This window comes from Mixophyes fleayi, chromosome 11, assembly GCF_038048845.1.
Source record: "Mixophyes fleayi isolate aMixFle1 chromosome 11, aMixFle1.hap1, whole genome shotgun sequence".
NCBI classification, from domain to species: domain Eukaryota; kingdom Metazoa; phylum Chordata; class Amphibia; order Anura; family Limnodynastidae; genus Mixophyes; species Mixophyes fleayi.
Window position 1 is genome coordinate 23,369,140 of NC_134412.1, and position 27,908 is coordinate 23,397,047.

Consider the following 27,908-nt stretch of genomic DNA (forward strand, 5'->3'; position numbering starts at 1 on the left):
TTTCAAGCAGACGAGCTGCTTGTCAGACAATATTTTTATTGATTCACTGGTTTTATTACCAGTTACTCTCATAGTAACACCTATTATACACCACATTCATCTTATCTGTGTTTCATTTACCCTCATACTTTTCCTATATTTTTCGTTTTTTGTTTTTTTTTGTTATTTATTTTATCTCACACTATTTGATTGTTTATTCCTTTGTGCATATTCTGCTGATATTGCAATTGTTTTTTGCACTCTTTTTTATTTTTTTACTGTCAGCAACTAGATATCCATTTTCCTGAAAATATACATTAGACCAGAAACTATCGATATTGTGTAAAATCACTGACAACACTGGCTGTGTGATGCCTACACTGTGGGCCCTATTCAAGTTCGGACAAGAAGTCTGATCGCGTAGCGTATCTTGCAGGAAAAATAGCTCAGCAATGGACCTTACGCCAACGAATGACACTGCGTGCAATTCATGTCTGAACGCAAATGACACTTACGACCTAAGAGGCAGAACGGGCGGACTAACATTGGCCGATGCGGCAGACTCAAGCCCTGGGTTTCTCGTAAAGTCTTTGATTTATAAAAGTTACACCTATGAATGCCATTAGCTAGCACAGAGCAACCGTATGCAATTAATATGGTCTATAAAATCGTATTGTATGGACAACATGCATTGAAAGTTTATGTAATTAATGTAAAACAAGTTATATTTGAAATGTAATATTTATATAAATTATACTGATGTTGTTTATTTTATTATCAAATAAAAGTTGTGTGTGTTCTGATGTGACCTCATATTGTATATATCTATGTGCGTACACTGCAGTCTGTTCTGTATATCTACGTACAGTAAGCATTGTTCAGGTAGAGCGTAGTTACACCCAGATTCAAATCAAAACGTTATCTTTTGATCCGCTTGGATATTAACACTGTCGGAGCCAAGTTCAAAGTCCTGTTTTAAAGCTCAACTTCTGTGCAAGTTCTTGTATGGAATGAAGCGCGATTTCCTGGCCTGGAGAGCATGAACTTAAGCAAAGCCAAAAAAAATAAAAAATGACTGTTCATGGCTGATGTGAACTTTATGAGCCGCTCACCAGATTCTGTGATCTCTGCTGCTCGTCCATCATAGTAACCTGGTTGACAGATGGCATGCCTGGGGCTACCTGCTGACCGGGCATCTGGAGGGAGAGGAAGGGAAAATAAAGAAAAGTTAAGAATGTGCTGGTTTAGAGGATGCGTTCCCCACAAATAAACATGCAGGAGATCCAGTCTGCCGTTTACCTGCTGCGGTATGGTCTGAGTTACTGGCAGAGCACCAGGCTGCTTGGATAAGAAGCCCTGAGGGTTGGATTGTACAGAGCCAGCAGCCATAGCCTGAGCTGCCCCCATCTACAAGAATAGAAAGGCAAACCAAGGCTTCATAACAGAACTAAAGGTTACTGCCAGAGACAGAGAGAGCGGCGGCTGTTCTACACGCTGGGATTGGTCTCGTTAGGGATCACACTCCAGCCAGTGGCCCCTTCAGTATGTAGGAGTATGTTGCAGCAGTTTAATGTGACCGATAGAAGAAAACATCTGCTAATGTACCAACCCCGTCACTCCAGACTAATTAGGACTTGTACTCGCTGGCGTTTGTTTTGCATTAAAAAACGTGAAACCACACGTCAAACACAAAGCACTCTTCACTGTCATCACACGTGTTCTGCAGGCCATTAGGGGTCGACCTAGGCTACCCCCTATGTGCTGAACACAAGCGAGTGGAGCACTCTGAAAACCGCAATGCTCACATAAATGAGTAGTATCACAAGTGGATATGGGGTCACACACAAAAATAACCCCAGCAGGTATGCAGCCTAAGGTTCCATCTATTGTCATATTGCCTGATAAATAGAATTGTCCCAGCTCTCTCTCCATTATAGTATATGCACCATGTAGCAACTACAAATAAAACGCTGAACAGGCAAACAAATGCTCAGTAGGTTACAGAAAAACTCTCCAAAACGACACTCAGTGAGTGAATATAAAAAACTAAATTATACCGATTGGATCCGCAAAGCGTACCCAATGGCTAATAAGGACCTACACCTCCCAGCCCCATTAACGTTCCATTCCATCCTAACGGAACATCCGCAGCAAGTACAATTTCGTTTTTTCTATCAACTCACTGGACTCCACCTAAAACTACATGCTTAGCTCTGCGTGCCGTTATCAGAATATAGAGAAGGTTCCTTCTTACGTTCCGGTGCTGGTCTATCTTCTGCATCTGCACTTGCTTGTGATTGGTGATCACTTGTCGGATACCGTTGACAAAGCCGCTCTGATCGTAGGGAATCAAACCCATGAAGATTTTCTTTTTGGAGGAGTAGAGCAGCATGAGAACCCTGACCTCGCATGGTGTGGTGTGCGGAAAGTGGACACATCCAGCCTAGAACAGAGGGGGGAACAATACATAGAAATGTTACCTAACCCCAAAGAGTCCAAACTATAATTTATTAAAATAACTGTGTCTAAGCCTGAACCCTGTTCCATAGTAAGCTATGTCACTTTGTCTCTCCGGTAGCTAAATAGTAACAGAGATTCCCAGTACGGTTCCGCCACATAGGAACAAGCTCTAAAACCTGGTCCACAGTATATATAATACAGCACATAGTAGTACTAATCACACTTACAAAGAGATACAAATTTTGTTGAACAAAACTTTATTAAATTCAGCAAACATTCTTCACTTTAAAGTAGCGGCTAATATATGTCTGCACAATGACTGATGTAACACTAGGACAGTCATAATAACGTTACATTATGGTTATGTCGATTCATACATTCATTTCTCTTTTACTGTGCACTTACAAAGCCGCTGCCCATGATGCGGTATAGACCTTTGAGAGACTCCAGATCGTTGTTGGTGAAATGGAACTGCACCATGCGAGAGTTTCTGAATAAGGGACCTAAGGTTGTCTGTAAGGCAAAGAGATCAACACTTAATTCTTTATGTTATGTTGGGAAAAAAGGTCGGTCACCAGTTTGTACAGCTAGTGATATAGCCTAGTATAGCCAATCTGGTCTACCAGTTAACACGAAAGTTGAGCGCATGATTTCAATATCGGCTACCTATTGACAAATGGAAAAGAAAGCGGTGTGCCGCGATGAGCTGGCGTCTGTTCTATAAATTAACCAATAGCGCTCAAGCACAAAAAAAAAAAACAATAGAGGAGATGACCTATAATCTAATTAACATCACTTGAAATAATTCAAACAGCAATGATGGAATAGAAATGGCTCGCTAATAAACAAAACAAAAAAAAAAAAAAAAAAAAAAAAGGACTACGCTTGTAAATACATAAAATAACTCTCATCAATAATTGTCGACTCATCTAAAGCTCCGAAAATATAGCTAAAGCCCAAGTAAAAAGCAGATTACGTACCAACAACTGCTGCGGGATCAGTTGCATAATTAACTTCTGAGGCCACTGATCGGTTTTCCTGCAAGAAAATATATAATATAATTTCAGGATATAAAATAGAACGATTTCAATTTAAATAGATCCTAGATTCTTTCAACCAGACCCGATACAGCTACCAGCAAAAAACTGCTGTATACAAAATGATAGTTTAGAACTCTGAACTAATTCAACCAATTTAAAATTAAGACAACGGTAGGAGACATTTCACCTATGAATTTCATCAAGTAAATAGATTGTCTCATGTGGCAATAACATGCATTATAACTTATTTCATATTTTATTCAATGTTCTGGCTCATTCACTCATTGGGCTACCCTTCCACTATGTACCCACCTGTTAGCTTTATTTAATAGATCATATCCGTAAATAACCCACCCACCCATCCAGCTTGTTTGGTTTGATAAAATATGTAATTGCCGTCCTATATAAGACCAATGAGGTTATAACACTTACAGGTTTTCTCCAGGGTTGACATACACTTGACACGGGAGGGAGCGGGTAAGCTTGGCATTAGTATCGACAGACGCCGGCTTAGGTTTCTACAATGGTAAGAAAACAACATTTAAATGATGACCAGGGAATGATCTTCAGAGGAGAACAGTTTGTTATTCCTAAAATGTTCCCACCAGACCACAGAATATAGAGCGCTCACCTCCTGCCACTCCAGAACGCCACTCCAGGCCAGCATTTTGTTGGCGACGGATTGCTGTGTAGTGGGCAACTGCAGGGTCCCAATCTGAGGTGCAGAAGACTGCTGGGGTGGTACACCGCCCGGTGGTCCTGTGCCCGGCTGTCAAGACGTAAACACAGGTTATTTAGGATGGCATTACGATTATTTTATCCATGCAGATACATTGGCGCAACTGATCGCTCAATTCATCATACATACTAGTGATTTAAACGGACAGTAGTAAGTTAGGACTACACATCTTACTGCAAAGTGATATAACAGGGGCTCTTAATGTCATCTACAATTAAAACCCCTGTATGGTATAAATTAAAATATTAGCCCTTTAAGTAATGAAAGTGGACGGGCATCCTCTTTAACTAAACCTTTTTTTAGAATGAGCAGTGATCACAGCAAGCAAAACAGGCATGATATGCTTTTGTCATTTTAGCTTTATGTCCCGTGCCTCAGGGATGTGTCTTTGTAACGGAGACAGGAGGACACAAACAACTCCTTAACGAAGCTTTAGTGGAAATCCAAGAGGAAAATTAATTTTACATTTTGCCATCAAGGCAGAAACCATTTATGTTTGGCCGTTAATAGGCCTTATTAACATAAAACATTCTATTATAAGACATTGTTAGAGACACTAAACAGGTGATTCACGGAATACTTAAGGGCAGTTATGCATAGATTTGGTATTGGCCCTAAATTTCACCCCTGGGTAAAGCTGCTTTATTCGGCCCCTGCGGACAGAATTAGTGTTAATGATCACACCGCCTCTTATTTTGGCATGGACAGGGGTACGAGGCAGGAGTGTTCCCTCTCCCCTGCCCTGTTTGCCATTGCTATAGAACCTTTGGCCGTTGATACGCGCACATTCCTGGAACATGCGGCCTCAGACATCCCTGACCACCCTCCTCCAGGTTGTAGAGGAGTTTGGGGTTTTCCCTAGCCTGAAGATTAACTGGTCTAAGTCTAATATTTTCCCCATTGGAAGGGGCCTTCCAGAAATTGTTGGTGGGACGCTGAAATTTAAATATATGTGAATATGGGTCACAAATTCGACTGCTGATTATGTTCCACTGAACATAGACCCTTGTGATCGGTTACCTTTGGGCCAACATTTCTACCTGGATGAGGCTCCCCCTGTCTGTGTTGGGTGAACCTCATAAAAATAAATGATCCTCCAGCCTATTCTATATTGTTTGAAATGATTTATTTTGCATGATTATTTATTAAGTGTGGTTTGAAATGTACAACGGAACTTTTTTTGTTTTTTCTTTCTGTAATGTTTAAAAATTAAATAAAAACATCTGATTTTTTTTTATTATTTTTTTTTTAAAAAAGGAGGAGATTGACAGTAAATGTTTGACAATAATACCATTGGCTGCGGAACAGGCTGTTGCTGTAACATCCCCTGCGTAGGCCCAGGCCCCGTGGTTACAGTGGAGACCAGACTCTGTTGGGAAGATGGCGTTATTAAAGATGCAGTAGAGGGAACCATCTTTGATGCTTGTACTTGAGCCATTGTGGGAGCAGGTGGTTGGTTGAATGGTGGGCCAACGGGCTGAGCAGGCTGCATGGGTCCCAGGCCTGGAACTAAAATAGAATATATATAATAAACAAGGACTAAAGACAACCAACTTGCAAAGTAAAAAGGGCAGCGACATCTAAATCTCATAGTTAATTGATCTCGTCTGTGTTTAGGATATTAAGTACAGTCGACAGAAAATATTATTCCCCCTGACACTGAAGCAATCTAAGCATTATCTGCACAAAAACAGTGCACTCGGCTAATTTTTTTTTCAATTATTCAGTATCCAGCTCAACTCCATTGTTTAACTAAATGATTGGTTTTCTTCCCTTTTGTGTTTTACATTAAACTTAACATCAAAGTAATTAACATCAAATGAATAGTGGTTGGTTTTAACAAGTGGTCTATGACAGGGCCATGGTCTCGAACTGCCAATAAACAAAGCGGCGCTAACATTAACCGTTAAGTTGTCGTAGCTGGAGGAATGAGGCACTGTGGAGCCTCAAAAAATAGAAACAACTGAATACAAAATCCATGAGCGCTGAGCACTTCTTGAATATCATTAAAAGATAGATACATACTAATATATATATATATATATACATACACACACACACACACACGTTAACCCGTGCATGATACTCATGCATTCTAGTCAAATCAAGCTACTTAAGGTGTTAAAAAGGTTCTTGTCATGCATTTGGGCCATCGCCCAGGCCTCAACCACTCCCCACTGTCACCCCCAGCAACCACCAACCACTCCCCACTGTCACCCCTGGCAACCACTCCCCACTGTCACCCCCGGCAACCACCAACCACTCCCAGCTGTCACTTCTCCTTCAAGAAATATATATATTTTTTTTTTAAATCTTTATAAACACTTTTAACAATTAACAAATGAAATTAACAAATTAAAAACATCTTAGTATACCAAATTTCAGCCCTTTCTGAATTTTTTTTCCCACACACACTAAGAATTTAGTAGGTCAGTGTATAACTCCGCCCAGCAGGTGGCGCTGCAGCTCGGTTTTATTTTTTCCACACACACACACACAGACAGACAGACTAACACACGCCACTAGACATTATATATATATATATATATATATACAAACGAGAAAAAGAAGCGCCAAAACATAGTGTGATATTGCCAAGTTGGAGCAGTGATCAGATTGAGTAGTGCGTTTTAACAAAAGTGAAACATCATTTAATTCATAAAATTGTATCCATAAACAGCAAATTCATTGCTCGTACATTATATAAAATCAATTCAAGCTTATCTGTGCACTAGAATCATCCACAGTCCAGTTATGATCTCGCCAAACACCGGTAATCCTGGCTCCTTGACATCAATATACCGACAGGGGATAAGATTCCTCAGCCCTTTTCAGGCAAGTGACAATGCGTCCTCAGCTGGTGAATCCGAAAAACGAGTGCACCTCAGAAAAGATCCTTGACGCGTTTCGTCTGTTAGACTTTATCAAAAAGTGATTTTATATAATGTACGGGCAATGAATTTGCTGTTTATGGATACAATTTTATGAATTAAATGATGTTTCACTTTTGTTAAAACGCACTACTCTATTGTTTGCTATTTTCTATCTGAGTTTTAGTCTGGAATACCCTAATCTGCTTAAAAAGGATCTGGAGTTCGCAGAGGGATACTGTCTCAGATAAGCGAAATTTTATTATTTATCTGGTACGAGGATAATTTGATAATCAATCTGATCACTGCTCCAACTTGGCAATATCACACTATGTTCTGGCGCTTCTTTTTCTCGTTTGTTTATTTAGATTGTACATCTGCAAGCTGATGTATCAAAGGGAAGCAGCCTAATGTATGCGATTTTAAATATTTTGAGCACAGGTTTTTAAACACGTGATCCTTGGTGTTTGCACTGAGCGCCGTTGTCTTTTCCACATTGTTTTAATATATATATATATATATATATATATATTATACAAAAGCAGCCACTAACCATTGAAGATTTATGAATATACAACCGCTAAAATTGAAAAAAACACATTGATTAATTGCATATCCTAAATATAGGAAGTTCTCTAGGGCTTTCATCCAATACTAAAGCTCAATGTACAGCTGAATGCCGTTTGTTTGCTAAACAATATTATATTATACGCCCGCAACCTAAACATGTTTCCAAAAATCAATCACATGAACAGGGCAGCGATCCAGTCCATTAATATAATAGCCAGCATTTAGTTTCCTTGTGAGTGATTTAACTTGTCACTCATTAATACACAAGTCACTGTCCATATTGTCTTCCAAGGTATGCAAAACCATACTGAGATTCTTAGCGGATTCCTTCCATAAAAAAAAAAAAAAAAAAAGCATTCATATATATTCTAAAGTGTACAAAACACCATTACCTCTTGCAGCGTTCTAAAGAGACAGAGACAATGGGACATGGGAGGAAGAAACGCAAACAACGTACTACATACAGCCTGTAGGGACTTTTCTGACAAAGGCAGCTTCCACCAGAGATAAGCCATTTGCCCTTTAGGACTTGGTGAAGTTATGTAAGGAGGACCAAGTCACCGCCTTGTAAACCACATAGCCAAAGGCGTGAGATTAACCGAAATGGAGTACGCCTTCCTAATCACAGACATAATCCATCTCGGAAATGCCCAGCCTGTTATGGGCGAGACTCACTAGTCTGTCTCTCCCAGAAGGCTGAAAGCTCTGTAGACTTGGCACGTTCATATTCCTGTCCTCACTTTGAATGCAAACTTGAGGGTCATCCTGCTAAAATTAATTCATGCAAAAAGGTTCATTGCACAATGACATACATCTCTGCTAGTAGTAGTCTTTCATATTTAATACCAAGGGAAGGTGGTACTTACACCGGTTCGCGATATTGTTGTTGTTCTTCTGCTGCTGGATTTTGGCAGCTTCCACCGCGGACTGGGCAGCTATCTGTGCAGGCGTCAGGGCGTTTGGCTGAGAATTGTGCTGCTATTCGAACAGAGATGCGACAGGTCAGCTGCTGGGACAGCAGATTAATAGAGTACAACCACTGAAGGGGCACCAAAGTGTACAAGCAGACACGAATACTAGAGGATGTTGCCTGTACATCGATCTGTGCCATATTGTATAACTTGACCAAGATTTCTTGTTGTGGATTTATTTTTTGGCATTTTTCTCCAAGTTTGAATAATACATTGGACATAAAGCGACATTATAGGACTGGATCATACAGGTGACTTTTATAGCAGCAACAATATCTGCAAACAATGGTTTTGTAGGGAGAAATTCATAAGCAGTTGACATAGACAACCTATCTACATTCTGCAGTCAGAGCTTGGTAGAGTATTGTACTGTTGGGAAACGCTCACATGTAAACGTAATATTGCTGTGTATACCGCTTTCCTCTTTATAATCTTGATATGTGATAGGACTCCTAACATTGATTATCTGTGCTACTTGCATTTGAGACCAGCAATAAACCGTATTAACAAAAACCCAATGGTGCAGTGAGAGAAGGAACATAACAGCGTAATACGATTTTGTAGCACATTCGTACCACTTGTAACTGTGACAATAGTTTCTCATAAGAATCCACCTTCATACAACTAACTTATTGGTTTGTATAGGTCATCATGCCACATTCACAAAACACATTGGTTTATCTTTCTAATTCTCAACTGTGCATTCAGCACTTATGTAAGTCAGGAAGATATATGTCTAGTTTCTAGTGTGCTCTGCTCACTGGATACAAATGATTGTAAAACGCAACCTTTTATCGATGAGCAACAAAATAGCTGCTTGATGATATTAGGACATGGCTGAAAAGCACAGCTGCTAAAGCAATGTATTTAGTAACATTTAGAAGAGGGCATGTACAAGTTACTAACATTTTCTGCAGCTGGAAATGCTATTTTAAAGCTTTTTTTTTTTAAGGACAAGTTATACCATAGGAGCAAAAGGAGAATGTCAATGTATTAAGCTTAATTTTACAGCACAGGTGCATTTCAATTTACAATAAAAATCAGTATAAAACTGAAACAAATACGGAGTGAAAAAACAAAGACGTAAAAAGCTGTACAGACAACTACATAAACTCATGACGGTAACTGAAGTTGGGGACACCGTGATTCGCTGCTCACCATGTATGGGGGCTGGACTTGTGGGAGCTGATGCGGAGGGGCAGTGGGAAGTTGCGGCTGGACGACCGGGAGCTGCGGCTGAGGAATAGCTTGTTTTGCAGGAACAATCCCAGGAGGGGTGACCACTCCGCCTGCTGTGAGGGAAACATAGGCAATACGAACAATTAACACACCAACATGCAAAGTAAATTATGAAGGAGTACTGGAAAATAAAGAACTCCTTACATTAGATAGCAGGGATGAAGGTTGTACAAATACCTTTATATGTTATAATATAAATTCACAACCGAACATCAGAAGCACAGGGTGTGAATGGACATTCACTTCAGCATGTAATTTACACAGCTACTTATACGGAAAAATCACTAATAAATCAGAGAAAGCACAATATTACCTTGTTAATAGATCACTGGCTTACTAAACAGGCTTCCAAACAAAGTACCCTCACTGTTTCTGAAACTCCAATTATGCTCCCTAAACCTGATCAAGTGGACTAGAGAGAGAAGAACTCCGCTCACAATGTTGTCATCCCCTTCCCATGAGAGCCTGGCCCTCACTTCAGATGTGCGCAACCTGTGGGATCCCAGATTGTGTTTTTGGGTCTCCAGATCGTCACATATGCAATACATTCAATTGGGAACCTCCTCTTTTGGGGTACCAGAACAAAAGCTGACACTTGGGGTTTAAACAACAAAAAAAAGTTGATTTAATTATGATGAATGGGCAGTTTGATGATGGGATTGGGAAATTGATGACGTGGACATGCTGATAGGGGGATTATAAGATGAATGATGACGAAAAGACTGGGGGGTGCAAATGAGAATGAGGGAGTCCCGTTGTGAGAGGAGTGGCGAGATGATAGTTCTCTCCCTGCAACTCACAGCTTCATCTCCCACACACTACTGCGGAACTCTAACATCAAGGCCGTTGCTAGGTAACCGTGCCGGGCTCCGATTCGACCCTACGCATTTCGTAACCGACCGTGACTTCATGGACGTCACAGAGTTCCCCAGTCAACAAGCTGCTGGGAGATAACTACCACCACCACCTCGCCGCACAGCGCATTAGAACAGGACTCCTGGGACATGAACCAAAAGAAACCTTTATATGAACTTTTCACACTTCTGAAATGTGTTTTGGATTTTATTTTCATTTTTAATAACATGTACTTGACGATACGTCACTATTGTCGATTCCCCTTCTCTCTCTCTCTCTTTCTTTGCATGCTTGTGCCAACGGAGGGATTGATGAGGAGAAAGGAACCCAGTTTTATTAGTGGATTTATTCTGGACACTATTACCTATGAATGACTGTTTGGAAGTGGACAATCAGAACATCTAGGAACCTCATGTGCTCTTGAATATTGAGGTTAAGAGCTGCATTTACATGCAAGTTAGTGTATATATCAGTGTTATCACTGTATAATAGCGATACAAGTGTCTACGTTATGTTGCAAATTATCTAGATGGTCTCTTCAAATTTGGACACATATTTCATCTCACTGTTGGTTGTTATAAATCCTACAGTAGATTGTCATCACATTGTTAAACCATACACATTGTGAACGCTGTGTGCCCTATTACCCTCCCCCCATTGCGCCTGAATTCTCACAATTTTGATATCATTCTCTAAGGGGGAGGAAGACAACCCCTCTCAGGGTTCCTGGGCAGGATTCCTTCCCCCTCTATAGGTAGCTCTGTCTGACAATGATCAAGTGCTATGAGTGTAGTTGTGTACACGCAGGATATATTCTAGGGGCATGTGGTGTCTATTTCATTGATTAAATGTATTGTTTTAACTTATTACGGACATTAAGGGTAATATGTGGTCTTCTTGAAGCGTATATTGACCACTGATATAGGCAGTAGATTATTTCATTGTCCTGGGATTTGATACCAAACTGTCCCTATGGCTACATTCGTTTTCACTGCAAAGAGAACGACAGAACTGCGTTGTATTCTGTGGGACGGGAAGTAGAACAACTTTACGTGAGGATAATAATGTCTGAATATCACGTAAAAGGAAGCCAGAAGTAATGTATTAAGGTTATGAGGGGGCAAACACAAGATAAGGTTGCCGGAAGGTATACAAACATTTACATTTCTAATGAGTATGGACTTTACTGTGCATATACTGATTTTTTTTTTTTTATAAAACTGTGACTGGCGGATTCCCAATCACCACTCGTTCACCTGGTTTGTTTCAGTCATCGGGAAAGTACATGTAACGGTTTATTTGCGAAGGTTCCATTCAATCAGTAACTCTGTTTCTGCAGCAAACACCTGTTGCTTTTAACAAATGAACTCACCCGGAAGGACTATTCCTCGGATAAGTATCATGTGTCGAGGATCCTGGTTGTAGTCCTTTGGCTGTGGGTCCATCATGCCACCTATTGGCATGGCTTTCTCAAACAGTGTCCGCAAAGCGGGCAGCTTCCGAGGGGAAATGATGGAGAAATGGATTCCTCTCTGCAAAGAAATAATAGGAAATAATAAAACAAGCGCTGCAGATCTAGCACCAGATTAATATCCAATACAGAGTTTAGCAATCCTGTAAGTACAAGGCAGGGGGTTTATTCTTACCCTTAAATCCTTTTATAATGAATTTCATTGTTGGCATCAGACCCCAAGGATTTAAAACGTTAACTCAAATTTTATACATCATTTTAAAGAATTAAAATGTTGCAAATAGTTTTCATTACTCATCTTCCAGTCTTCTGCTGCAGTAAGTTGCTGTGTGTTTGGATCCCAAAAATGGCATATTTTTCCCCATATGTGGTTTGAACATGTCCATCAAGTGTAGGATAGAACCGCACTGTTTAATGGTTCTGTAACTCCTTCGTAGTGCCGTTAGGCTATCCCAGTGGTTAGCAAGCGCTCCAACGCCACTTGCCCTTCACGCTCGGACACACTACTGTAAAACGTCTTTTCTGGCACCAACTTTGGTCAGAGATAAATCGTGGGGGACTGGAGGTCTACACAAATCTCTCATCCTGATGAAGTCAAACATGACAAAACGCGTAGGGTCACTCCTGAAGATTTTGTAATTTTAGTAACTGATGAAACGGATGTCTTCTCAATGGTGATAATCTGTTCTCCATTGATTCTACATAACCGGCTATTGTTTTTAGAAACTCTGGTCATTTGGACACTTAATTCAGTAAGTAGCGTTATTAGAGGATTAGTTGATTTGCTTTGAAAGTGAAGTGCACAGAAACATGCCAACACCATCAAGCAAAAACATGTGCTACTCTAAAAAAAAAAAAAATTCTAATTCCAAAAATTAGTTGGAAAGGCCTAGGTCCTCCAATGAACTTTAAAACAGGATTTGTACAAAAATCCTACTTCTCATATGTATCACTGGATGACACAAGTTTTTAGGTATAGGCCCTGTCTTCTGGAGGTTGGACACTAAGGAAGTACTAACTGCTCCCCCTCTGCATGCCATATCCTGGGCATGAGCTCCGCAAGGTCTAGTTTGGTAGTGGTCAGGACCAAGCGGGTTGTACTTTTTCCAAAAAGCACAAGAGCAAGTGGTCTGCACTTCTGACTTCCCCACAGGGGGCAACTTTTTCTTCCTGGTCTCAAATGACCAGATTGCTCTCTCACAGCTCATTCCTTCCAGTCAGGACTGGCTGCGTCTGTGATGAGGAGGATATCTACGGAGAAATAGGTTTCCTATTTCTCAGGTCTCCTGTGAACTAGAAATCTGCTGTCTCCGTCACTACTGGTCATTCAGTCCGGACACTGCAGCCGCTCCTGCGGGCTACTACTGTGGCAACCATGGCTATCAAAATACATACAGGCAGATCTCTGCCACAGCCACCAATGCTACCCCCCCATAGCTTCCTCTTGCATTTAGGAAGGAGGAATAAGTACATGTTTTGTCCAAGTCAATTGTGGCCCATCCTTCACCATATCCTGGACTAGCCAGCTTAAAAAAATAAGGGTTTCCGACAGAGCCTTGTTCTGAGAGTTAGCCTTCTAGGTTGCAGACGCCATCTTCTATATCTGTTAGGCAGTACAGGAAGCAGTTTGTCTGGCGGCTAATGCATTTTTAGCTTCAGTCACTTTTTCGGGACGTGTAGGTGGTGAGCAATAGCAATGACAGGGTTCTCCCAAAGTGTGTTTTTGCACTCCCCCAAATCAAGGGAGGGCTGACAAATTTTAGCCCGGGGGAAAGAATCAACTGCTCCCCTGCCCAGCCTGCCACAAATGTCCCCTTCTGACTCCCCATTCCAATGTTTTTTGGCTCTAGACCAACATTTCCATTTGTAGTGCTCACATTCAGTCTGTCAAAAGCTGTAAATGTGTTTTCCAAGGTCTGGGGACACTTGTAAGGCCAAGGGAAGAGAATATAGCCAACCTTCTTCTAACCCCGATGACCTTCGGCTAATTGATTATATTTTGCGGGTCTGGAGGTCGACAATGCTGGATCTTCCTCCCTCTGATAAAGGATTTCTGGCCTACAAGAACAGATGGTATCTCTCAGACATTGCTGCAACGCACCACTCAGACATGTCCTGAATCTGATGGTGGAGACGACAGAGTGGGTTCCATTTGCCTAGTTCCATAGGGATAATCAGTTGCCATCCTCAATCAGCACTCACCAATCCCTCAATCAACACACTGTGTGTGAACACTCATCCCCTGGATGGTGGATTTTAAAAGCCTCATTTTTCATCCCTATACCTGGAATTTTCTATAGAAATGTCTGCAGAGACATTGAGCTCCTGTTCCACCCATTCACGTGAATAGATAGTGCACTTTAGGAGAATATCTGAAGCGTTAAATGGTGTAAATTCTCTAAATAAAAATTGGTTGCATCTACATTCTACCAGTAACAGAGCCAACAATCACATCAGCAAAATGTTGGGCAATACGTAACTCTCCAATTCCTTACTAGAATGCTTTGAACAAAGCAATCAAGCATACAACATACAGGCATCATATACTATTTATGACAACATTTATAGGGTTGACTCAAAGATGACTACACTTTGGGATACAGATGGAGAAGGATTTTGCAGCCAATACTGCTTAGTGTTGGAGAAGTCACAAAGTGGACATCTTCAAAGCACATTCGTTACAATCATATACCTACCTGGGAGGATTGAACTGCAATGAAATACTAATCCCTTTATTTTAGAGTAGGACGCCAACGCGGTGGCCATACTTATGGAATCCACGAGACTTACCTCGCCGATCTTCTGGACCAGGTTCTCCGTTGTGTACCCAGAGTAGGTTGTGCTCTCTACAGCTGGAAGCAGGTATGGTGGAGAGTTGCAGATTAAGATACAGACCTTGTGAGTCTGCCCACTACAAGACACAAATTAACAAGATAAGAATACCAAAACACAAATCCTCATAAAATGAACTGTACAAGGATACTTGACTGTTCCACAAAGTGGTGGGTGGTGTAGACAAAGGAACAGATCTATAAACAATTGGAATAAGACATTGGTACTGTAGGTCATATAACTTGAGACACACTAAACATAAAAAGAACATTTTAAACTCTTGTAAATAAGTTTTAATTTGTATAGCTACAATTCCAAATACAGGATCGGCTGTGTCACCTACAAAGTGCAACATGTTGGCAGCTTAATAACAGAAACCAATTTAGAAAGAACGAACAGTCAATTGTACTGGATACAGTTCCAGCTTACAGACTTATCGGATGGGAGGCACTTTGATATCAGTTCTAAAGAGCCCTGAACATTTTTAAGCTCTCCATTATGGAAGCCAAAGCTGGTGAGATGTGAAGCTGCCCACCTCCAGCTCATCATTACAGAACACTCTGAAGGACATAAATCAAGCTCTCCGCTTCAGTGAAGGATTGTAAAAATTAAAAGCAACCTAATTTAATTCACAAAGTGAGGCAATCAGAAGGTATGAGCACACTAACAAAATGCAGTTATATAGAAAACACATAAAATACTATAGTACCCCTTCAGATTTTTCGAGCCCTCTCAACTTTTGAAAAATATGCCTCCAATCGCCTTTAGAGACATGATTTAATTATATAGCAGCTGTTTGACATCAGCGCAGATATTCAAGGCGGGCCTGAACTCGCCCGGGAAAGGGAACTTCGCTCCCGCCCCTGAAGAGGACTATTGTGAAAAACTAAGACAGGACTGCTTGAGTTGTAGGTGAAGAGGCCGACTACAAGTTATACTACAGGTGGTACCAAACTCAACAAGAAGTTTCCTAACTTTGACTGGGCTTGTGGTTGGTATTGTAGGTACAGAGGCACTCCATAAAATACATGGCCAAAAATCTCTCTCTTCTGGGACAAGGTATCCTGACTTATTGTTTAGCACCAATACCTTGGATCCCCCCCTCCCCCAAGACTCTCAGAGTGGCACACTGAGGTTTTTATGACCATGAGATCAAGGCTAATGGTAAATCATTTCAGCTTTCATCCTTGTGATGAACAATGGCAATTGCTGTATCTACAACGGTCAATCCGCTCAGCTTGTGGATTGGGTCCCGTAAAGTCACATGTTGTAAAAACATGTAAATGTATAGACTGGACTCAAGCGTTGCGTTAACTTACATCTGTTCCCTCATCTTCTTGAAATCGTCAAAGAGTTGCAGCGCAGTACTAAGTCCCTCAGCTATGAGACTGCAGCTCTCACCACCGCCTCCCATAAACCTGTAGAGAAAGGAAGAGTGTGAATGGCAGCAATGCAGTCTGTTCTATGAGCTCGAATTGTTCTCCATTTTTATAGCACCCGATTACATTGAACTTACACACAAGACAAAGATCAACTTAGACTACTTAGAAACGAACAGCATTCGTATTAGAAACCACACCAGCTGAATTGTAGCTCGTTACATCACACTTTCACTACTTCTTATCTATCAACTTCTCCTCTATCACTAACCTATTACTGCTCACGTGTTTACTTGTACTACTCAGCACTATTGACAGAGGTGAGATGTTTACTGCAGGTCCACAGAAAGCTCAGTGAAGTCTGCGATCTCATGAATGACCTTTAAATTGCCAGACTTTAATACATAAACACTGCACTGCTGTTCTGTAAGTAAGCCTGACCTCACCACGCAGAGACGGCAGACTAACCTGATCTAATCATAAAGATGACCGACGTCTGACAAAGGTGTCATCATTACACCGACCTCTATCAAAGCCCAGACCACACCAGGACACCTACAAGTTGCAGTCAATGTCTGGTCAGCGCTTGTCAATGTTTTAGTGTGTACGGACAGCACATATGTCATAGAGATTAATGATCTACATAATTAAAACTAGGTCAAGCTGAGTTCACCCAGCCTAACTCTGCTGGGTTGGTATACATAAACACTGCACATTGATCATGTAGCATAGTAGTGGAAAAATATACTGAAGACTGACGCACGTTTTAATTTTGTTTACTATCATCGTTGTCATATTTCATCTCCAATTTAAGATTTGAATTAAATTTTTATACTTTTTAGAAACAGTTGCTCATTTTATTAAATACAAAAATATGTTGTGCTGGGTATAACACTATCATTGGAACACACATCATCATGTTTTGATTAGAAGATTCAGGTGAGTCTGCATTCCATAGACTGCATAACATTTACCATTATGAAAATATGCATTTTAACAGATTATATCTGGGTTTTAAATGATAATGATTTCAGTTGTCTATAATACTATACTTTTTCCTTACTGATATTCTAGCGATTTTCTAATAAATATCTACTTACGTTAAGCTAACTTCTGTAACAAGTCTGTTGAGTACTATTAAAACAGATATATTCCTATATTTACTGGTTAAATTTATCTTTGGATAGCACAAACTAGTTTCCACTAGTGTGAGCATTTAATTGTTAACTTATTAACTCATGAACACTGACAAATTTACATCCCTTTGGACCGTTATGAGGCTAAAAAATAAAAAAACTACATTCTACAGAACTATGCTGATTAAAATCAAACACATTGAATATAAACAAAACATACCATTAATATATACTATTACATAATTATAAGGACCATGCTCATAACACGTAGGGGGAAATTTATCAAGCTGCACGTCTCCGGCGGGTTTGAAAAGTGGAGATGTTGCCTATAGCAACCAATCAGATGCTAGTAATTTATTTAGTACATTCTACAAAATAACAGCTAGAATCTGATTGGTTGCTATAGGTAACATCTCCACTTTTCAAACCCGCTGGAAAATAGCATTTTGATAAATTTACCCAATAATCAATGTTGTAATAAAATCGCTCTAGGGTCAACGGGTAGGTCTGGTACAGAATAAAATGCCATAGCCCTAATCTCTACTACAAACCACAATATCTGACATTTATCTAAACTATGAGAGGGAAGGGGGAGTGGGGGGGGGGGGGGGGGGGGGTCTGTCAAAGAACCAAAGAATATTTGGCCTGTTATGTAACAAGCCAATAATGAAAGTGCTGCGTGATTGGGGGTACAACTCTGCAAGATAGGAGCTTCATCTCATATAACCAACTACTTTTAGCAATCAATAAGATCTCGTTCACACATATGCACTGGAAAATAGTTGATATAATGCATGAAAACTAATGTCTTCTGGCGTTTTTATGCCTTGTGCTTCTACCACTGCAATTTGATATACGTATTAATACATGAGAGATAGATCCTGAAAGTCTAAAGTTTAAAGGTAATTTCAACATTTAAAAACACCATGGTGGGAAGAAGCCTATAAAAGACATTCAAGTTATTTTTATGCAGTTTCCAGGCATTAGTGGATGTAAAGCACATTAACAGTGTGAACGAGCCCTAAATGTAACATGCAATGTTTAGAAAACATCTTTCTGGAGAAATGATAAAGATAATGACTTTCTACCAAAAAATGGTAAATAATCAGTTTCTTGTAAATATAAAGTTAGAAGTTTTTCAATTTCAATCAAGCAGTCATATAAACGCAAAACATTTTTCTTTCTTCCATAACATTATTGGCTGGGTATGCTTGTCATAGTCTGGAGAAGCAAACTTTAGAAATGAAACATTAAAGTGCAACTATTACTTGAATTTTTTTTAATAAATTGGTATTAGGATGGACTGTACCATTTAAATTTCCTAACGTGTCAATCCAACTCTGTACAGAAAATTATCTTTTTTACAAGCTCTGCAGCAAAAACATTTCTGCTCAAGTCAAATTTAAATAGCAAATGCATCTTATATGTTTACAGCCTAAAAATCAGGCATCTTCTTGCTCTCAGTATAAACAGTACAGTACTGACAGACATCATGATGGCAGCTCCCAGATCTGCTTTAGTGTACATTTATCATATAAAATTGTGACAAAGTAGTTTATTTGTCACACCTCTCCTATAGAGATATAGGTAAAACCCCAAGGAGTCTGCAAGAACAGGCTGCAAACAGGGTTAAATTCCCTCTGGGCTTCTCTTGCAGCACACAAACACACAGGAGCACCACATGGGTGCAATTGGTTTATTGTTTTCTGCGACTGGTTTGTAGTGCTTGGGTGGAGGATAAAACACTGTCCGTTCTTGTGGGCGGGTCAACCGATGCCAGCTAGTTGGCCGGTGACTAGCTAGGTGAACTGTGTCTAGCTAGAGCGAGGGATTGCCTGGTGTCATCCTGACAAAAGTCTGCTGTGCCATTTGTGATGTGAACAATAAAATGCACGGTTTTGCAAGCAAAAAGTTGTTTGTGTCTGTCTTCTGCCAGTATCACAAAATATAAAGTTTAATATAAAATATTTTAATTTTGGGCTTAGCTCCCCTATGACCCATATTGCCAATAGGACATTTATAAACATCCATAGTAGGTGACGATATTTCTACCAGTTTTAAAAATGATCATTTAAAAAAAAAAAAAAAAAAAAAAAAAAAAAAAAAAAAGGGGGTGAAAGTATATATCCAAGGGACACTGCCTTTAGTGAACCTTTGCTGTCAATAACAGCCTTGATTGACAGTCTAGTGAGAAATCCAGGAATACCCTTACCAATGACATTGCCTGATGTCATTAAGAATTTTCCTGGAGGGCAGTCTAGAGTACGGAGGATATCCAAAATAAAAGATAAACAAATGGATATAAATGAGGAGAGACTTACATGATGCTGTCCAGCCACTGAACAAATTCATAAGCACTGCTTGTGGGCGCGTGACACTGGACGTAGGACTCTGGTGCACAGTCCACAGTGTTGAAAACCACAAGGCTATACTGGGTGCCTCCATACTGAAAACACAAGATATTACAGTGAGCACAATGAAAGACAGACACAATGTACCTGTCAGTCGCTTAAACTACAGAGTAACTCACATCTCCTCCGAAGTCAGTTTCTGCCGGAGGGCCGCCATTGAAATATCTAAAGACAGGAATTAAAAAAGGTATTAAATGCACAATATAAATAAAATGACCGCATAATATTGAGAAATTTTGAACAGAACTGTATAAACAAATACAAGCATGAAAACAGACTTCCTAAATGTAATATGCAATTTGTCCATAACATAATCTAGACCCCAATACCAGAATCTGAATAGAAAAGGGGTTTACTACACACACACACACACACACACACACACACACACACACACACACACACACACAATCCCCATTCATCCTCATGATGGGACATGGTGGTGGACACCTCTGAGAGAAGCAAAGAAAACTATAGTAAGAGGAGAAAATATCTCACAATTTACAGGGGGGGGGGTTTACTCCACAGTCATCAACTTCATAAAAAAACTCTTCTCATGTTGACATTTGGGGGGAGATTCAATTGCCGGTGATATGGTACGTGAGCAACACCGTGATGTTTGGCTGCACACATTAGAGGCAATTACGGTAGCAATCTCTGCTCATTTTTAGGCAGGAAAAACAAGTGGCGATTGCAGCCAGAACAGTGGCGCGAGGCGTCTCCGTGGAAGTTCCGGAGACACCTCGCGCCAAACTGAATTGCCCCTTAAAGCTATTTAGCAGAAATGTTTCAAATAAAAGGTGATCATAAAGTATGACACATAAAATATTAGGTTTGCATTAAAAGATATCTAGCACATCTGTGTTAAGTATCATTACATGTCTGATAGCGGCATATTCAAATTTTGAAGAAAAAAAACAAACAAAACAATAATTAGTATTAAGGTCCCATAACACTTAAAATGTATCGCTAGTAGCTATTTTAAGGATAACTTTTTATTTTTCTCAAAATGATTAGCTGGGTCTACATTTGTCCACATTTGGTCCTAGCATAGACTGAGTAAGATTACTCAGTTAAACACAATGGGTTTGATTCATTAAGGAAAGTTAAGCAAAAGTAAGTAAGGCAAAACCATGTTGCATTGGAGGGGGAGGAAAAATTTAAAATGTGATGGCAGATTTATATTTGGGGTAAGGCATGTCCTAGAACAACTTTAAATTTCAATGTTCAAATAAGCTATTAAGTATTTCGTGTGTTACATGAAAAAACAGACAGTATTTTCCTTATGTACAAAATAATAAATTAATTTGCACCCCTTGCATTTTTTGTCCATAAAACTTAAGCAAGAAAACTTACTCAATTTTTTGCTTAACTTTCCTTAATGAATCAGGCCCAATGAGCCTTTAAATTTTATGTACAAAACGTAACTTACTCTATTGCAGGTAGCAGGTAATGTTTTCGCAGGGACTCAAAGTAAGGTCCTAAATTTGCTGTTCCTTCTATTACAAAAACGACATCTGATACTATGCCTCCATTTCCCTGTGTAGATGCTTCCATAGCTGTAACTGTTCAATGCAATCTGCAAGAGACAAACAGTGGATTTTAGAGAAAAGTATGTATAGAAAGATAATATAGGGACGTAGGTAATATAGTATATCCTGACTGAAGGGATCGAAACAATCTGTGATATTCATCAGCATCACCATTTATTTATATAGCGCCACTAATTCCGCAGCGTTGTACAGAGAAGTCATTCACATCAGTCCCTGCCCCATTGGAGCTTACAGTCTAAATTCCCTAACATACACACACATAGACCGAGAGAGACTAAGGGCAATTTAATAGCAGCCAATTGACCTACTAGTATGTTTTTGGAGTGTGGGAGGAAACCGGAGCACCCGGAGGAAACCCACGCAAACACGGGGAGAACATACAAACTCCACACAGATAACGCAATGATCGGGAATTGAACTCATGACCCCAGCGCTGTGAGGCAGAAGTGCTAACCACTAAGCCATCGTGCTCAGTGGGTTCAGCTTGTGCAAAACTCTGTTGTGTAATATTTACATGATAAAGAAAACAAATGCCCACCAAACTGCTGTCTATCAGAATAAAAGTGAAAGTATACACCCTAAAGGGCTCAGGCCTACAAGCACTATTAAAATGCTCCCATAACCTAAATGAGAATGGGGCAGTAGTTGACCTATCAAAAAGTAAACCAGAGGGAGATCACATACTCCGATGTTGTAGCCTTACAGCATACAAAGACATCTGGACATTGGCTGACATCACTAGAAGAAGTGTCACTGTAGGCACTAGCTGGCCTAAACAGAGGGATAATTGATTTCTATGCTTTACAGCAGTGGTTCCCAAACTTTTGCAGTTCGCTGCACCTTGAGGGGGGTATTCAATTGACGGCGGGATCGCCGAAAACCCAGCGCTCAAAGAATATTACCGTTAATACGGTAATCCTGCGCGTAAATACCGTTAATACGGTAATTTACTGGCTGGATTTCAGCTCGCAGCTCAGGGAGCTGCGAGCTGAAATCCAGCGAGTAATTACCGTATTAACGATAATATTCTTTGAGCGCGGGATTTTCGCCGATCCCGCCGTCAATTGAATACCCCCCTTAGAGTCTCCATAATTTTTTCAAGGCACCTCTCCAAAATAATTACCGAGCAGTCCTGTTTTATAAGTAGTCAAAAAAACGTAATAAGTATTTAGGTCAGGACAGAGATACTTATTTAGTTGTATGCAAAAATAATACGCATAAATCCAAGGGAAAAGAATATTTTTATATATATTTTTGTTAATTATATTTGTGTCAAAGAATAACTGTGCCCCCTCTGCATCACCACACACACTCTGTGCCCCTTCTGCATCACCACACACACTCTGTGCCCCCTCTGCATCCGCGCACTGCATCCTTTCAGCCCCCTCTGCATCCGCGCACTGTGCCCCCTCTGCACCCGTGCACTGTGCCCCCTCTGCACCCGCGCACTGCATCCTTTCAGCCCCTTCTGCACCCGCGCACTGTGCCCCCTCTGCACCCGCGCACTGTGCCCCCTCTGTATCCCGCCGTGGCCAGGAAGAAGAAAAAAAAAAAAAAAATTACCAATCCGGCGACGCCCGGGACCCAGCATCCTCTCTCCTGCCGCTTCTCACCGAATATGCCCGGCATTCAGTGAGAATCGAGGAGGTTGCTGGGTCCCGGGCGCCGCCGGATTGGCAAGTTTTCTTCTTCTCCCTGGCCACGGCACCCCTGTGACAGCGGCGCGGCACTCCTGGGAGCTGCGGCACACAGTTTGGGAACCTAGGCTCTACAGACATGTAGTGCACACAGGATTTTTAGGAAACACATGAAGGGAGAGTGGTGCTTGACGGCTTCATGATCTGTCATGCGTCTTTTTTAAAATCTTGTATGCACAGATGGGGCCATTTAATAATGATAGTGAAATGGCCCCAAAATACAAAGTTTGGACATATTTACTGGTTGGAAAGGACATATCTTAATGACCACAGCAAGCAGACAACTAGCATTGTAGACAAGAAATCTATAGATTAAAAATGTTGTAAATTACTTTTTTGTTTGTCAATAAACTGATGTATGTAACCCGAAATCTTTTCTTTTATACATCCAATCGATGTTTTTGCATGCCAGAACCTTTCATTAGACAAAGATCAGTGTCCTGTGGTGTACCCCCAGCAGCAGTAGTCTGGTGATGGGGGGACATCCAGGGACAGACATTGTAGATCAGTGTCCTGTGGTGTACCCCCAGCAGCAGGTCTCTGGTGATGGGGGACAACCAGGGACAGTCATTGTACATTGTAGATCAGTGTCCTGTGGTGTACCCCCAGCAGCAGTAGTCTGGTGATGGGGGACATCCAGGGACAGTCATTGTACATTGTAGATCAGTGTCCTGTGGTGTACCCCCAGCAGCAGGTCTCTGGTGATGGGGGACAACCAGGGACAGTCATTGTACATTGTAGATCAGTGTCCTGTGGTGTACCCCCAGCAATAGGTCTCTGGTGATGGGGGACAACCAGGGACAGTCATTGTACATTGTAGATCAGTGTCCTGTGGTGTACCCCCAGCAGCAGGTCTCTGGTGATGGGGGACAACCAGGGACAGTCATTGTACATTGTAGATCAGTGTCCTGTGGTGTACCCCCAGCAATAGGTCTCTGGTGATGGGGGACATCCAGGGACAGTCATTGTACATTGTATATCAGTGTCCTGTGGTGTACTCCCAGCAGCAGTAGTCTGGTGATGGGGGACATAAAGGGACAGTCATTGTACATTGTAGATCAGTGTCCTCTGGTGTACCCCCAGCAGCAGTAGTCTGGTGATGGGGGACAACCAGGGACAGTCATTGTACATTGTAGATCAGTGTCCTCTGGTGTACCCCCAGCAGCAGTAGTCTGGTGATGGGGGACATCCAGGGACAGTCATTGTACATTGTAGATCAGTCTCCTGTACCCCCAGCAGCAGTAGCCAGGTGATGCAGAGCTCAAGGACCACGTTACACACATATAATCGGAGAGACTACGTGTAGCAATAAAGACCATCTATAACTACAGACATAAGTCCCCGCACGCCCTGGTCAGCAGCAGAGCATGCTGGGAACTGTAGTCCTACAACAACCAATGAGTGACCACTCCCTCGTGCATCCCTCTCTCATTCTTACCCCCTCGTGTACCTCCGTGCTGCTGATGGCCGTCTCCCTGAGAGAGGACTGGGGGTCGGGGGGTGGCCCCCTGCCCGGGGTCCCGGGGATGCAGTTCACGCTCTGGCTCCCGGAGGCGGCTCAGCCTCCGCACGTCGTCATAGACCAGCGGCGCAGGACGGATAGCCGAGCGCCGACCAGTACACAGACAGAGCCATACATCTCCGGGATCGATTAGTGCTGCCTGGCGCCCATAGAGCTCTATGGCAGCGCTCATTGCCTGGTGGGAGGAGGGGACTGAGCATTGTAAGGTCTCTCCCCAGACACCATAGTAATACAGCTCTGTATCACGTGTTAAAGTGGGCCTATAACAAATTCATTTTTATAAATTCAATTGCACGTCCAGCATACAGTGCTAACTAGGTGACCTGAACATTTATTTGCTTTTACCTTTATCAGTGGCATTTTATGCAAAAAAGAGAGTGAATACAAATATTTAGTACAAGGCATTTTATGCAAATGGAGAGTCAACATAAAGTAATCCTATTATTCAGATGAAAAGTGCCCATTTTATTATACTGGGCCCATGATGAACACTCCACAGACTGCTAGGCAGAGTTGTTGCAATGATAAAAGCACCAAAAAATGAGACCCATTTGAAAACGTGAGCTAGTAAATCAATGGTTTGAAACATACAGGAGACATGACCAAGGTTACGGAACAATGTTTTGGGGATATGGTTCTGCTACTGCAAAATATGCTACTGGGTCATCGCTGTTCAGTAGAGTACTGTTATAGCCATTACATACCTGCCTCTTAAACAATGGTCACTTACTCTGAGCATTGTGAGTAGACAAGTCTGTAATGACCATAATCAGGCCGTGCTCTGTTAAGCTGGGTACACACTACACAGTTTTCATCCAATAATCGGCTAAATCAGCCGACATACGACTGCTCGTTCAAAAGTCGGGTCAGTGTGTACAGTGACACAATGGTCGAAAGTCTGCCCAAATGGACGATTGTCGCCTCATTTGGTTGGTCGTACCGTTTAATATTTTCGTTCCAATCTCGTTTCCGCTGTGTAGTGTGTATAAACTTCCGAGTACAAAATTACAGTCACTGCTCACAACAACATGGCTGTAAAAAGGCGCTAAAGGGATGTCCGCTCTTCCCTTTATCGTCCTAAACAAGGCTAGTGTGTATGCAGTCCATGGACCGAGCGATCGGAACATCGATCGCATGTAAAATCGATTGACATAAAAAGTTGGTGGAAAATTCTGTAGTGTGTACCCAGCTTAAGTTATGGCTGAAGCATTAGGGATGTCTTTACCTGGGGTGAGTTGCCTTGTGGCTGTTTTATGTTGGTAGCTGGTGCTGTTATGTTGGCACAGAGCTTTGTTTTCTAGGCCTTTAAAAAAACCAAAACAGCAATATTGCAGAAACGAAAGCAGTAGCTATATCGATCTTCTCAGGGCCTTGACAATACGGATGACTTTCATACACATGCTTCTTTCAAATATTTATAGATCCTTCTAGTTACTGTTTGCTTGGAGTTTTTATACATACATTTATATATGATTAAAACAAAAGGAAAGTGCACTTATAGTGTAGTATGTAAGAGCACCAAGCTTATTCTGATAAAAAGCAGCGTACATTTAAAAAGTAATTGAAAGCTCATGTGTTCAAAGCTCAGACGAAGCCAATCCACAGTGTCAACATAGGATAAATTTCAAAGTTTGCAATGTCTTGTACTACAAATAAAATACAGGTCCGAACGAGACCACACGTGTGTGTGAAATCTTTCAGACAATTTTAATTATGATTAATTACAATGAGTAATAAGGATAAAAGATTACATGGACATCCTGAAGGAATTGTAGCAGCTCCTTTCCCAGGCAGAATCTCCCCTGTCCAGACTGGAGATGAAGATTCACAGCCTGACGCACAAATATCAGTGCCAAGCATATACAGTGAGGGCAGCCACCAGGGGACGGCTGGCAAATTTTAGCTTGAGGGGCAAGACTCGACTCCGCAGCCTATTAGTAACATTTTAAAGGAAAAAAAACTGCAGGTGACCCAATTCAAGGTAGCCCACTATGGGACCAACCTGAGGGGCAGATGCCCCCCTACCCTGTAGCCCACCCTGCCCCTGGCACCCACCCTATGCGTTTCATTACTAAAGCTAGTTGCTAGAACTTCCTCAGGGGTATGGCTTAGCCTCACTACTCATGGTTTATATACTCTCAAAGACATTTAGAGAAAATGATATGTGTACTATCCAAATTACCTAATCCCGGTCCGTCTTCTACATCTACATATTTTATATAAAATTATGTTATATAAATGTATCTATATTTATACATTAATACATTTCTATATCTTACTATCAGAAATAATTTCTTTTCAACAACAGCCATTCAACAATCAGTTTACCTTTCTCGCCCTCCCCCAATTATAATTGAAATCTTAGACTGTAAATGGTTTTGTAGGAGTCTTCAATACATTGTAAAAAATATTTTTCTGAGGAGATATCTTGGGGCCAGCTAAAGATGTATATAATGAGTCACTTTCATAAGCAACATACCAGAAAACCTAATTTAAAGGGTCCTAGGACCCCTTAGTGAGGGTGAGGGTGAGGCACTTACCGTGTCCGCTGCTGTCATATTAAAGTTATCCTCTAGGTCGCACGCAGCATTCCTGTCCATCACATCTTCCTTTGTAAACAAACACATACTGTTTGCTCTGCTGCATGGGTGTGGCCATTTTGGATGCAGTCAGGTGATCATTTCAGACCAACCAGATTCAGCAGCTCTGACCACATGACCTGTTCAACCAATAGCCATTTGGAAGATCCTATTCAAACCTGCACCTGTTCATTGCCAGAACAACATACTTCTCTCTTGAGAATAGTGCTTTGCTACAGGTGCTAGTTGGTCCTGCTTGCACTGGTTTATAAAGTGATAATCTTTCTGTGAGCATCCTGCATTACCAACTACATATCGCTTTGCAAGTACCCTGTATTTTTAAGTGCACATCTTTCTACAAATACCTGCAATTTCAAAGTGCATATTCTTCTACAGGTATTATGCATCACTCTGCAAATACTCTGCACTGCCGAGCTGCTCCTATTTCGCATTCATCCAAAGTGCTTACCTCATGCTTGCCAACTTATGGCAAGTATGATCCGGGAGCCTGCAGGGGAAGGTGGGCGTGCAGGGGGTGGGGCTCTGAAAATTGTGTCACTTTGGCCCCGCCCCGTGATGTAATGACGCAAAACGCGTCCTTTTAC

The 27,908-nt window shown here is 41.2% G+C and overlaps 1 protein-coding gene across 5 annotated transcripts in view; it reads right to left on the reverse strand.

The window, feature by feature from the left end:
- MED25 (mediator complex subunit 25) overlaps positions 1 to 27,364 on the reverse strand; it is a 30,202-nt gene extending 2,838 nt beyond the window's left edge. Inside the window, exons 1-17 of one of the 5 annotated variants that reach the window (XM_075191058.1) lie at positions 27,265 to 27,364; positions 21,385 to 21,531; positions 20,072 to 20,117; positions 19,863 to 19,987; positions 16,346 to 16,444; positions 14,985 to 15,105; positions 12,096 to 12,255; positions 9,788 to 9,921; positions 8,525 to 8,636; positions 5,510 to 5,727; positions 4,111 to 4,248; positions 3,912 to 3,997; positions 3,420 to 3,477; positions 2,845 to 2,952; positions 2,234 to 2,422; positions 1,279 to 1,386; positions 1,092 to 1,175 (exon numbers count right to left, since the gene is read on the reverse strand). In XM_075191058.1, the coding sequence (XP_075047159.1) occupies positions 1,092 to 1,175; positions 1,279 to 1,386; positions 2,234 to 2,422; positions 2,845 to 2,952; positions 3,420 to 3,477; positions 3,912 to 3,997; positions 4,111 to 4,248; positions 5,510 to 5,727; positions 8,525 to 8,636; positions 9,788 to 9,921; positions 12,096 to 12,255; positions 14,985 to 15,105; positions 16,346 to 16,444; positions 19,863 to 19,987; positions 20,072 to 20,117; positions 21,385 to 21,509 (1,911 nt within the window). In that variant the 5' untranslated portion in view covers positions 21,510 to 21,531; positions 27,265 to 27,364. Of the gene's footprint in view, positions 1 to 1,091; positions 1,176 to 1,278; positions 1,387 to 2,233; positions 2,423 to 2,844; positions 2,953 to 3,419; positions 3,478 to 3,911; positions 3,998 to 4,110; positions 4,249 to 5,509; positions 5,728 to 8,524; positions 8,637 to 9,787; positions 9,922 to 12,095; positions 12,256 to 14,984; positions 15,106 to 16,345; positions 16,445 to 19,862; positions 19,988 to 20,071; positions 20,118 to 21,384; positions 21,532 to 24,640; positions 24,796 to 27,264 lie in introns of those variants that run through there. The other 4 variants (XM_075191057.1, XM_075191059.1, XM_075191056.1 and 1 more) reach the window with 4 other exon arrangements.
- Positions 27,365 to 27,908: the final 544 nt, after the last annotated feature.